Here is a 12853-nt window from a genome sequence, read left to right as displayed (position 1 = left end):
TAATAAGTTTATGGAGGCGTGGCCGAATGCCAATTTTATTTGAAAGGTGGACTGATTAGGTCAGCAGATTAATCGACCCAACTCGAATAACAGCACCTAATCGGAGTTACTGAACAGAGGAAATTAATTTAAGAAGATGATTACTTTATAATCAAGTATAGGGTCGACCCTGGGCGGATAATTGGCGCGCGGCCCCTTTAAGACTTAGGATTTGGGAGTGACGCGGACAGGAGAGCTGGTTTGTCCCTGTTTCCTTCGCTACGAAAAATATTTGGACTAACTAAACCAACTGCTGGCAGCACCAGTTATTTGTGTTATTATGATGCGGGTTTGTGTAACTTGTTGAGAAAGGCGACCCCGGGACCCGTCTTGTTTAGGACCTGATTTATTCTCCGGTCGGGATTGTTGTGTTTGTTCGGGCCGAGCTGTCGGGATAAACTTTTTTTTTTTTTTTTGTGGAAAAGTTCTTTGTATTCAAACCGAACATGGACTGGGGCACAGAACTTTGGGTGAGTCCATCATCTGACTGTTAATTAAATAGCATGAAGGTGGCAATGATGCATTTGTATTTACATGTTTGATGCTTCGTATGAAGTTTTGTTTGCAGGCGAGTTGAGCGGTGAAAACGATGCGTTCAGGAACACGCTGTTTCCCTCCTGAGGCGTTTTATTTATTTATTTAAACATGTAATATATATAAAAAACGACGAACACAGCACCTGAACGTCACATAGCTTTATTTAATTTGGTGTAACAGGTCATAATGTTTGCAGCACTTTTACCACGAGTGGGTTTTAAGTTAAATATATATATATATATATATATATATATATATATATATATTTCTGTTTAAACAGTTTGATGCGGGTTGTATCTTTAGGATGCTGCTCTGTTTATATTGTGTCACACTTGGCTTCCATAGAGATGCTGAGATGTGACCTGGCAACAAACATCATCACTGATAAAACGTTTAATGTTTATGCTTTGCATGCTCTGAATGCTGGTATAAGTAGGTTTTCATCGTTGGGTGACTGTAAGTAAGCTGTTAACAGTGTCAACCCAAAGATAATGCAGTCTTGGAGCAAACTTTGAACCCCTTCCTGGAAGCAGCAGTGAAAGGGTTCACTTTATCCTGAACATAAACAAAACCAGCAATGGTGCTTTCACGTTCCCAGGGAACCTGGTGTGTAAAATGGAGCATTGCAGAGCTGAGGACAGGAAGGTTGCGACCTCATTACAGGCTCCCCCTGGGCCTTTCCCCAGTCTCCCATTTTTTCCTCATCCCATGTAGTGGTGCAGCAGCCTAATTAATTTTGCCCTACTTTGATTGACTCACAGAAACATTCACTCCTGCCATATTCAGATGTTCCATCCCTGTTCAAGGTTTTATTGCCCACAATAATGTTTTTGCCTTTGTCTTTTGTTTGTCTGTCATGCTGTAAGTTAAGTTTGGTGGTTGTAGCTGAGCATGATCCCCAACAGATACTCTTGTTTGTGTCAAAACTCTTTGTTGGCAACATTTTGCTTGATGGATTTTAATTCAACTTTTAGAAAGTAATCATTGCATGCACATCTACAACTGCTTCGCATTAAGATGGCCGCCACAGCCAACTTACCTTGGCCGACACAATAATGTCAAACTTACAGATTTTTAGTGTTTTTCTGGTAGCTGAGAGACGTCCTCAACTAGACCTGTCACGATAACAAATTTTGCTGGGCGATTAATTGTCTCAGGAATTATTGCGATACATGATAATATTGTTTGAAATTTGACAATATTTAGTAATTGTCAAATTTAAGAAGAAATGTCGGTAAATTTTTGTGTGTAGTATATTTTTTTGACCACTGGATGGCAGTATAAAGTGGTTTGAACCAACGGATGGATAGTGAGGGAGCGAGCAGCGTGTCTCTTTAAGAAAAATGGGAGGGAGGCCCCTTGACGTGACGTGGGCTGTTTCTCGTTCCTGTTTTTCAGTTCTCAAAAGGGCAGATGCTCGGTGTGGTTTGAGCTCTTTAGCATAGCATAGCATTGAGCATGCATCAGGATCTTTAGCATAGCATTTGTCACACAAAGCTTTCAATAAATAAAATAAAAAAAGGTAAACAAGTGCTCAGCTTCTTTGCAGAGAAAGCCAACTTTTCTAGACGAAGGCACGGGTTTCAACTGTGAAATTTAGAGCTTCGACAAGACGGAGTTTTTTTCCAGAGTCGGCCTGTTAGCTTAGTTTTAGCTTAGCTTCGCAGCTTGGACAGTTAAAACAGATTTTAAAGAGAAATAGAAGGGTCAGAGCACCGGAGTTGAGCTTTTTGTCATCCAGTGTCTTCAGTAGAATGAGAGACACGAAGAAACAATAAAGCCGATAAATGAAAATGAGGTCGATAATTTTAATTTATCGTGCGATTAATCGATTAATTGATTGATTGATTTTATTGCAACAGGCAGGCCTATCCTCAACATATTATTGGGGCTAATGCATCTCACAATATCACACAGGATTGTGCAGAACATCATTTACAAGGTTTGACCAAAACTTTTCCAACTTGATTTCTTTTGATTGAATGATCTTCGTATAAAACGATGGCACGGAAGACACCGGGAGACGCGCGTTACTCTAAGGATTAGCGTTTGTTTCACTGCGTGATGGAGTTTAAGAGGAAATCCAGCACCTACAAGTTTTTGCTGTTTTCCCTTGGTGTTAAATTATTCCATGCACATGCAGCAAAAATGAACGTTTTTAGATTTTGTGTTTGTTCAAGCAAAACTTTTGGTTTTGCTGATGTTTGGCTGCAGAGGAGAACTCGTTGGCCAGGTCAGCTCTTTGGCATCTGCTCCCCTGATTGTTTTTAATCCGGTGTCTATTTTAAGGCGCCGGTTTACAGTGCAAGATGATCAGTGTCTGGGTTTTAGTTGTGATAGTGACAGTACCTCCTGCGTGGCAGGTCTGGCAGGGCCATGCTTTTTGATGACAATGATTGACTCAGAGCTGAAACATTCGTAGGAAATTTTAACAAAGTGACTAATTCAAATGTTTTGTTAACCTTTTATTTCATGTAAGAACGGCATTAGATGTTGAAGTGACACAACCATAATTTTATTGCTTCCTTTGATTCATGTGCAACACAATGGGTTATGGGTTTTCATAATATATACTTATTAAACATGCACCTGTTGCCAGGTGTTGGAACAGAGACAACTTTAGAAGTCTAATAATGTTCAGAAGCTGCAATTGGCTTCATAATAAAATGTTAATCAAGTGTTTTGATCGTTTCTTGACGCAGCCATTTTGGATTTATGAAGTTCATTTGAGTACAAACCGTCTTTATGGAGAGAGAGGAAAATTTTGGCTGTTTTTTTTTTTTTTTGACGGTGAATGTGCTTCAGTTTGACGGCCTCTGGCAGTGAAGCAGCCAGAAATGAGTTTACAGGTGAGCCTGACTGAAAGTGGGTGTGCCACCAAATTGAACACAACTTGTAAAAACAGTTTCTTTGTATGTTTACCCTGTTTTCTACAAGAGTGGTTCTCAAACGATTCAGCTTCTGACCCTCAGAACAACAGCAGCTTTACAAAACATAAAAAAAAAGAAAACCACAAGCCCAGAGGACCTGGTTATTCAATTCAGTTTATTTATATAGTGTCACTTCACAACAAAGTTGTCTCAGGGCACTTTACAAGAACATACGTAGAAAAGCCAATTGGTAAAGTTCTCTATCTAAGGAATCCAGCAGACATGATGAATCTTCACTTCGTCGCAGTCTTACATCCTGAGCAAGCACAGTGGCAACAGTGGAAAGGAAAAACTCCCTTTTTAACAGGAAGAAACCTCCAGCAGAACCAGGCTCAGGACAAGTGGCCATCTGCTTTGACCGGCTGGTTTGAGAGGACAGGAAGAAGAGACAGACGCACACAGAATGGCAGGTCCACATGTAGGTGCAGGTGTACCTGAAAGACAAAAACACATGTTAGGATAGAAAAAATAATTACAAATACAAAACAGGTTGAGCAGAGGAAGTAAAGACAGTAGCAGAGTGAAAAAATGTGGTCAGTTTGTCCTCCAGCAGTCTAAGCCTATAGCTGCATAACTAAGGGTTATCTCCGTAAACCCAAGCCGACCCTAACTATAGGATTGATCAAAAACAAAAGTCTTAAGCCCAGTCTTAAAACTGGACAATGTGTCAGTCAAACAGACAGAAACTGGAAGTTGATTCCACAAGAGTGGAGCCGGATAACTGAAATATCTTCCTCCCATTCTACTTTTTGAAACTCTAGGAACTGCAAGTAAACCTGCAGTCTGAGAGCAAAGTGCTCTGTTAGGAAAGTACGGAACAATAAAATCTGTAATATAAGATGGAGCTAGGTTGTTGAGAGCTTTGTAGGTTAGAAGTAAGATTTTGAATTCTATTCTGAATTTGACAGGGAGCCAATGGAGAGAAGCTAAAACTGGAGAGAGATGATTTCTCCTACCTGCATTATTGAGCATAAGCATAAAAAAACCCACAGGGTTTATTTTAAAACAAATAGTTAATTTGAAAGAGTTTTAAAAGTATTTCAAGCGATACCTTAATAGATCACGATTTAAACGAGTAAAAGCATTTTAAAATCCAAGATTCTTGATTTAATGTGTTTGAAATGATCCATTTCATTCCCATGAAACTTTCAGGAAATGTCATGTAATATATGTTGTATCATATTCAGTGTATTGGGTAAATTTTCATCAGTTTGTTTTTATTCAGCTTAACATAAGATACTTTGGTGGATGATTGAGTCAGGTTCTGAACCTAACTTTTGGAACCACGAGCTTCTGAAGATCAATCTGTGCAGTCCTTACAAACGAATCTCTTTGGATCAGCTGAACCAGCTTCAGATGCTGCAGTCATATAAAACACAAAAGACAAACCACATTTATTCAATCTGTAATTTAGAGACGGCATAAGGTTCCAAAATCGAAGTAGTATTTAAATTCTTCATGAGGTTATGGACCCGGGAGCCTATAACCTTCTTTATTTTTACACAGATTTGATCAGTCTATGGTAGAAATGCTCTTTAATTCAGAGAAATGCACCAAACACAGATCAACACTTTTTGTTTTTTGTGTTCCATACAATGCTTGTTGCATCTCCTAAGCTTTACTGCGGGTTGGTAAACCACTAAAACACATCTGTTATATCAGAGATTTGACCAAAGCACAGATTTGATCTTTCTACACAAGTACTCCGTTATCTATGTTTTCTGAATCTGATAAGTGTTGCACTGTTTGCGCTGCGTAACTGTGCAAACGCAGAAGCAGAACACATTATGAGGTGGCTGCTCGTGAAGAAGGGGACACATTTCAACTTTGAGGACCTTGTACAAATCCTAACCTGCCTCTCAGTCTCCACAGTGTTTTGTTGCACCGTGCTGCAGACTGAACAAAATCCCAAACCTGAATATGCAAATGGTATACTCGCAAATGCAAATAGCCAGAATTGAAGGCTAAAGGCTGAGAGCTGCTTTTCACTTGTGCTCTCGTGTTCTATAAGAATTTGTGGCTCTGCACAAAACATTTTGTGTATTTGCACAAATATGAAAACAATGTAAGGGTGTTTTTAATTTATGCAGTGAATCTAAAGATTCAGTGTTGCATGTTTTGTGAAAGGAAAAGAGAAACAAATCTCTTATGGTTAATTTAATATAAAACAGCAGGAAATTGAAAGTTCTGTTTTAAAGAAAATCCATTATTTTTTTTGAAGAAATAAACTGTATTCCAACATTTTTTTAAAGGAACACAGAAGTGGTAGTATCATTGTTTGGGTCTGTTCCCTTTCATCTGGTCCTGCTTGTTTTTTTTTTTTTTTAGTTATTCTAAATATACCTAAGTTTGAAAGAAGCATCAAACGAGTACAACCTGTGAAATGAATCACTGACACCACCTCTCTCACAAGTGTCTCATTAAACTATTTTCACAAGAGAATTCTTCTTTCGGCCGCTCCCTTCCTCAGGGGTTACCACAGCGAACTAACTCGCACGAAGACTTGGAGGTTGTTTTTACGCCTGATGCCCTTCCTGACGCAACCACAGACCACTGAGCTACCGCAGCCCTCTGTGTGGAGCAGAGAGCTGCCATCTAGGGCGCCTGGGGGAGCAGATGGTGGGGGTTAAGGATCTTGCTCAAGGGCCCAGAGTGGAGGCCATTGTTCATCTTTCCCACCCACATTTATAATCGGATTATAATCTAAATAAAACTACAAGGATTTGATGTTTAGGATGGGAAACTTTCATCTCAACAAAACAAAACAATTAACCTGAAAATGTTCAGGGTCTCGTTAAACAGACTCGTCAGTGCTGGGACATGTTGAATCATTTATAGAAACGTTGGACTTGATTATTAAACTTGATATTTATCAGCTTGTATGTGTAAAAACATATTACCATAAACGGGTCTCGTTTGTAAATGAGTCTGCGAGGCTCAATGTGATTTAGCTGTGTAAATAAAGGTTGAATGAATATTCATGTCTTGTTTGTAAAAAATCGTGAGAATTTTCTCCGACGCTTCATTTTTGTTTGGAAGATTTTGTGCGTGTAGAATGTAATAGCAACAATAGTTATAAACATGACAAAGTTATAGTAGCAGTACGCGGTTAACATAAAATGTTTATGTTAATAGCAAATAAAAACTAAACTGGATCAGTTAATATTTTACACTTGGTAATAAAAAGTAAAGTAACAGAATAGACCATTTTATAATTTACCTACAAGTTTACTGTATAATTTAAACCTAAAACCTTGTGATTTTTAATGCAACTCTGCTAATACTACAAAGTTTGATTGTCCAACTGCAACTCTTATAACCAAGAACAGGTCTGTCACGATAAACGATAAATCAATTAATCGCATGATAAATGAAAATGAGGTCGATAATTTTCATTTATCGTCTATCGCTTCTTCGTGTCTTTTTACTGAAGACACTCGATGACAAAGGCTCAACTCCGGTGCTCTTCACTGACCCTTCCCTTTCTCTTTTCTCTTTAAAATCGGTTTTGACCGTCCAAAATCGTGTTTTTGGATCGTTAAAAGCAGCTAAACTGAGAAGCTAAGCTACGAGCTACGCTAACAGGCTGACCTCGGGTAAAAAAATCTGTCTTGTTGAAGCTCCAAAATTCATGGTTGAAACCTGTGTCTTCGTCTAAAAAGTAGTTTTTCTCTGCAAAAAGATGCTGAGAACTTGTTTACTGATTTTTAAAAAATTAAAAGCTTTGTGTGAAAAATGCTATGCTAACGAGCTCAAACCACACCGAGCGTCCACCATTTTGAGAACCGAAATAAAGGAGACAGCCCATGTCACGACAAGGGGCCTCCCTCCCATTTTTCTTAAGAGAGACACGTTGCTCGCGTCCTCACTATCCATCCTTTGGTTCAAACTGTTTTACACTGCCATCCAGTGGTCAAAAAAAGGTACTACACTCAAGTGAATTATGAAACGTTTCTTCTTAAATTTGACAATTGCTAATTATTGTCAAATTTCAAACAATATTATCGTTTATCGCAATAATTTCTGAGACAATTAATCGCCCAGCAAAATTTGTTATCGTGACAGGCCTAACCAAGAATGAAGAAAGTTTCATGCTGATTGCCTTTGCTTTGTTGTATGTTACTTGACTCTGCAGGGCAGTTGAGCACTCAGATTTTTTTATAGGGGTGCACCGATGAATTGGCCCTGATTTCCCTAATGTTGAGTGATCGGCCGATACATGAGAAACTGATTTTACAGAAATTTTCTACTTCTAACAATTGTCTAAACTTAATTTATATTTCAAAACACTACCTCTTGGCCAGTTAAAACTAAGTTTGTATTGTTTCTAGGATATTGTTCAAGGGCATTTTTTTTTCTCAATAAAATACGATTGGAAAATTGAAGGTGCATTGTGACCTTATAACACCTGACAGTGTCGCTTATCAAACAAAATCGGTATCGGCCAAAATCTGTATTGGCAAGTCCAGACTTTTTAGGGATTGATGCTCGGCCAGAAAACTGTAATCGGTGCACCCCTAATTTTATGTAAAAGCCTGATGATACCAGTATATCAAGAAATGAACTATTTGATTTGATCAATTTTCCGATGCTTGAAGTTGGTATCTTTCAGTGTTGTTAAAATTTCCAGACTGAGATAGAAGGAGGGGGAGTATCCTCAAACAAAGGATATGCTGAGTTAGCAAAAATGTGTGAGCCATTATGACTGTCAAAACTTCTGTTACTCAAAAATAACCTTGCTTGAAAAGCCCAGCAAGGCAAAACATTATTGCTGGCCTTTTCTGGGGTTCTGTGTTGCAGGCTGCTTCGGTCTGTGATTAGGCAACCTCATTCATCTGAGTCTGTTTTATTTAATCTAAAGTGCATGGAGGGTGCAGAGGAACAAGGCCCAACATGTCAGGAATCCCCTTTCTAAATATGCCCCTACTTCAATGCAAAATTAGCAGCAATAAAATCTGGGGGGAGCTGCTCTTTGTCTACAGTAAGAAAAAACAGCGTTTTGATGCCATCCCTCACGTCTAACAGACCTGTCTGAACTTGAAGGTGCCAAAAAGTCATGCCAGATAAGCAAAAGCAGAAGTAAAGAAACTGAAAATTACTTTGTCGTCTCGCTAAAAATAAGCGAAAATCAGCAAATTTTCCTGAATGAAGTGGAAAAAGTGGTTTAAAGATGCACAATTGCATAATAAGAGCTGTGATTTAGTCGCACCTTTTCCCACATTATTATAATTATAGAACAGCTTAATCAACACTGTTTAACTAGGTATTTCAGGCAGATTGTGCCTTTTTAACTGTTTTTATCCCCTCGTTCATGATGGGTGTGCTCCATGTTTTAAAGCTAAGCAGAAGTTTAAAGACCATCACACAAACACGTTTACCACATGTGAAGCGCATTCCCAGAATCCAGCATGCAGGAAAAAGCTCGTTCTGTTTAGTTTGTTGTCTTTCATTCAAGATTCTTGTAGTCTAAAGGTTAGCACAAGCTCTGTCTTTTTTTTTTTTTTTTAAACCTTTATATTCTTTATTGCTTCTCCAGGATCAGTATGACATAATCGAGAAGCACACACAGTCCGGCCTGGAGCTGGTGGAGAAGTACGTCAAATTTGTGAAGGAGAGAACAGAGATTGAGCAAAACTATGCCAAACAACTGAGGTACGGTTCAGTTTACTGTATTTTTTTTCCCCTATATGAGCTGTCCAGAATCTTTTGCAGCTTGTGCGTCCTTAGTTGCACATAAGAACATTGTTTGTGAAAGGTTCTTGGGTCTTATGACTGCTTTGGGACAGATTCTAGCTTGTCTTTGAAACACTAGCCTAATTCTCCAGCTGCTCCACGTCTCCCGTCTTTCTCAACCCTTTGGTTCCCAGTGCACAAGCCCACATCTGTTGTAGTGCTGAGCTTTGCTGCAGAGCAGAGGAAGTGGGAGCAGACTGGCACATGACAGACTGGAAGTGGTCATTGAGAGAGAGTGAAAGAAGGAAGAGCAGCTAAATAAATATGTTCGTTGTGAATGATTATTTTAATATAGTGAAAAACCTTGGAATGGTTGCACAAGCAAGTCGTATTGTACATTTTTGTAAAGCCCTTTCAATGCCCACAGGAATCTTTCCAAGAAATATTACCAAAAGCGATGCAGCAAAGATGAGCCAGAGTGCAGGTGAGCTTCACAGCTTGTTAGGCTATTACAAAAAATGAACACTTTTTAAAAGTTGTAAAGAGTTGTTTTCATCGTTGTTATCCGTGCACTTGTTGTGGGATGTTTGTAGGCAACATTTAAATGCCCTCAGAAGGAAACAGGAATAAGGAAGTCGTGATCTTGTTATCAGGACTTCACCCACTGCAGAACTTTTGGCAATTATCCCGTTATCAGCAGTCCCATCCGCATGTCCTCATGTCTCCACCCTTTCCTTTTTCTCCTCTTCAATGATAGGTTGTCCAGCTACCAGTCCTATTTGGACATCCTGAATGAGATGAACGACTATGCGGGCCAGAGGGAGCTAATTGCAGAGAACTTGATGATGAACATTTGTATTGATCTCACAAAGTACCTGCAAGAGCTCAAGCAGGAGCGAAAGACGGTGAGCTTGATATGCAAAGTACTGATAACGTGCAGAGATTTCCTGGTTACGGTCCAGTAGAGCCATCCTCTGATACTCCTAATTTTAGATTTATTAACTGTGATGGTGTCCTTTATTTGCCTGCCCCTCAAAGGTGAGAGGCGACAGTGTTTTAGCCCATATCTGTGTCTGTTTTTTTAACCAAAATATCTCAATAACCTCCTGAGGGATTTTAATGAAACTCTTAGAAAGTAATGTTTGGATGTACATCTACAACTAATCCACTTTTGGGGTCATTCTAATTTAAGATGGCTGCCACAGCCAGCTGAACTTGGGGTAGGCCTGTCATGATAATAAATTTTGCTGGACAATTAATTGTCTCAGAAATTATTGCGATAAACGATAATATTCTTTGAAATTTGACAATAATTATTAATTATTGTCAAATTTAAGAATAAATGTTGGTTAATTTTTGTGTTTGGTACCTTTTTTTTAACCACTGTATGGCAGTATAAGACTGTTTGAACCGAAGGATGGATAGTGAGGGAGCGAGCAGCGTGCCTCTTTAAGAAAAATGGAAGGGAGGCCCCTTGACGTGACATGGGCTGTCACACGTTCCTGTTTTTCGGTTCTCAAAATGGCGAATGCTCGGTGTGGTTTGAGCAGTTTAGCATTTTTCACACAAAGCTTTTAATAAAAACTCAGTAAACAAGTTCTCAGCTTCAACAAAGTCCATGCTCAATAATCCAGGATTACAATCCAACATTTTTCAGTCAGGTCATCTGAACAGCACAAAAAAAGAAACTGTCCAGATGACCAGACTGAAAAATGTTGGATTGTAATCCTGGATTATTGAGCATGGACTTTGTTGTTTTCAACCAGTTTGACACGACTGTCAACAAGGAAGAGGGCCGGCAATGGAGTAGGGGGCGTACCAAAGAGACCATCTTAGCACCAACATAACTGGTTTGTTCCACTTTGGAGTCAGCTGTTGGGGGAAGAATCAGTTTTTTTGTTTGTCCTTGACTGATGAAGCCTTCTGGATCGAAGGTCCAACGTTTCAGCACAAAAAAAGAAACTGTTCAGATGACCTGACTGAAAAATGTTGGAAGTTCTCAGCTTCTTTTTGCAGAGAAAAACAACTTTTTACACAAAGGCACAGGTTTCAACTGTGAATTTTGGAGCTTTGACAAGACAGAGTTTTTTTTTCCTGAGGTCGGCCTGTTAGCTTAGCTTAGCTCGTAGCTTAGCTTCTCAGCATAACTGCTTTTAACGATCCAAAAACAAAATGGTTGAAATGGATTTTAAAGAGAAATGGAGGGGTCAGTGAAGAGACTGGAGTTGAGCCTTGTCATCCAGTGACGTCAAAACGAGACACGAAGAAACGATAAAGCCGATAAATGAAAACGAGATCAGTAATTTTCATTGATCATGCGATTAATTGATTTATTGTTTATCGTGACAGGCCTACCTTGGGGAACAAAAAAAAATATCTTTTACTCAGTTTTACTCTCATTTTTACAGATATAAAGGTAAACATTGGTGTAGTTGTAGCTGAGAGTTATCCTCTACATATCTTCTGAGTGCTACTGTAATACATGTCGATGAGATCCCCCATAATGTCATTTACGAGGTTTAACCTTAACAGATAAAACTCTGTTCCCTGTCATCATAAGATCTTAATTCCAAACTCTGGCATGAAAGACGATCTGCATTACTTAAAGGAATGCCAAGGCTAAATATTTAACATTGTGTTTAAATCATACAGAAATGTTTATTCTGCACACTATTATATTTGTGTGTACAAGACCATACTTGTAAATAGTCTTGACAAAACACCAAATGGGGTTTTTATTTATACAGCAAACACAATTTGGGAAGAGACGTATGGGAGGGGTAGAAAACCAGATTTATAAGAGTTGAGATGTGGAGACATCACGATGCTGCAGCAGGAAAGAAGTTTTAAGTGTCTCCTGAGGGAGAACTGGTTGTGCAGTGGTGTTCTGTTTCTCCATGAGAACTACTCCATCTTTGTTATGTTGGGTTGCAGGACATTGCAGCTATGTACAGCTGAAGATGTTGCGTCTCAAACTGACACGCTGCTATTTGTTTTCCTGTCTAATTTGCAGTGTGGCTTTCCAAGGTCCTCGTTTATCTTGTCTTCTCCCACACATGTCTCTCTCCGTCATAAGGCCTCCTTGTCATTTTGTTTTTATATAAATGTCTGCAGTATCTGATGGAGGTCAAGAAGGCCCAGCAGAGTTTGGAGAGCACCTACAAGCAGCTCGACTATGTGAGTCGACTCTTAAAATGTGTAGACCGGTCAAAATAACCCTAATATTGTTTTTGGCAAAGTGCAATAGTGTTTTTTTTTTTCCAAAAAATTTGTGTGTTCATTTGACTGTCGTTGCAAAATATCTCATGGACTTCTGGAGTGATTTTATTGAAACTTTTTTTAGATAATCGTTGCACGTACATGTACAGATGGAGTCAACTCATTCCAAGGGGATCTCTACAGGAAATCAACCGTAGCCAAAACAAAAATGGCTCCAAGTCAAGTTTATAGATTTTGAGCTAAAGTTTTGTGTGGTATTAGATGGGCGCCATCCTCAAATCATTCTTTGAGCTCTAACAAATCTGAGAACCTCCCAGTATCACTTGAGATGACGTCATTTACAAGGTTTAACTAAAACACTAGTCCCTCGCTACTTCGCGGTTCGACTTTTGCAGACTCACTCTTTCGCTGTTTTTCAAAGTAAGATTGGACATGACACACAATTGTCTGATTGG

The 12853-nt window shown here is 39.0% G+C and overlaps 1 protein-coding gene across 2 annotated transcripts in view; it reads left to right on the top strand.

Moving 5' to 3' along the window:
* Positions 1 to 213: 213 nt before the first annotated feature.
* The window catches only part of trip10a (thyroid hormone receptor interactor 10a), a 30872-nt gene continuing 18232 nt past the window's right edge, over positions 214 to 12853 (top strand). For both annotated transcript variants that reach the window (XM_037689097.1, XM_037689096.1), the window contains exons 1-5: positions 214 to 509; positions 9043 to 9158; positions 9607 to 9663; positions 9937 to 10084; positions 12294 to 12356. In XM_037689097.1, the coding sequence (XP_037545025.1) occupies positions 486 to 509; positions 9043 to 9158; positions 9607 to 9663; positions 9937 to 10084; positions 12294 to 12356 (408 nt within the window). In that variant the 5' untranslated portion in view covers positions 214 to 485. The remainder of the gene's footprint in view (positions 510 to 9042; positions 9159 to 9606; positions 9664 to 9936; positions 10085 to 12293; positions 12357 to 12853) is intronic.

Source organism: Nematolebias whitei, chromosome 15, assembly GCF_014905685.2.
Source record: "Nematolebias whitei isolate Nwh7 chromosome 15, NemWhi1, whole genome shotgun sequence".
Classification (NCBI taxonomy): Eukaryota; Metazoa; Chordata; class Actinopteri; order Cyprinodontiformes; family Rivulidae; genus Nematolebias; species Nematolebias whitei.
Note: the sequence above shows the minus strand (reverse complement) of the source record. Positions and strands in the feature narration are given on the sequence as shown.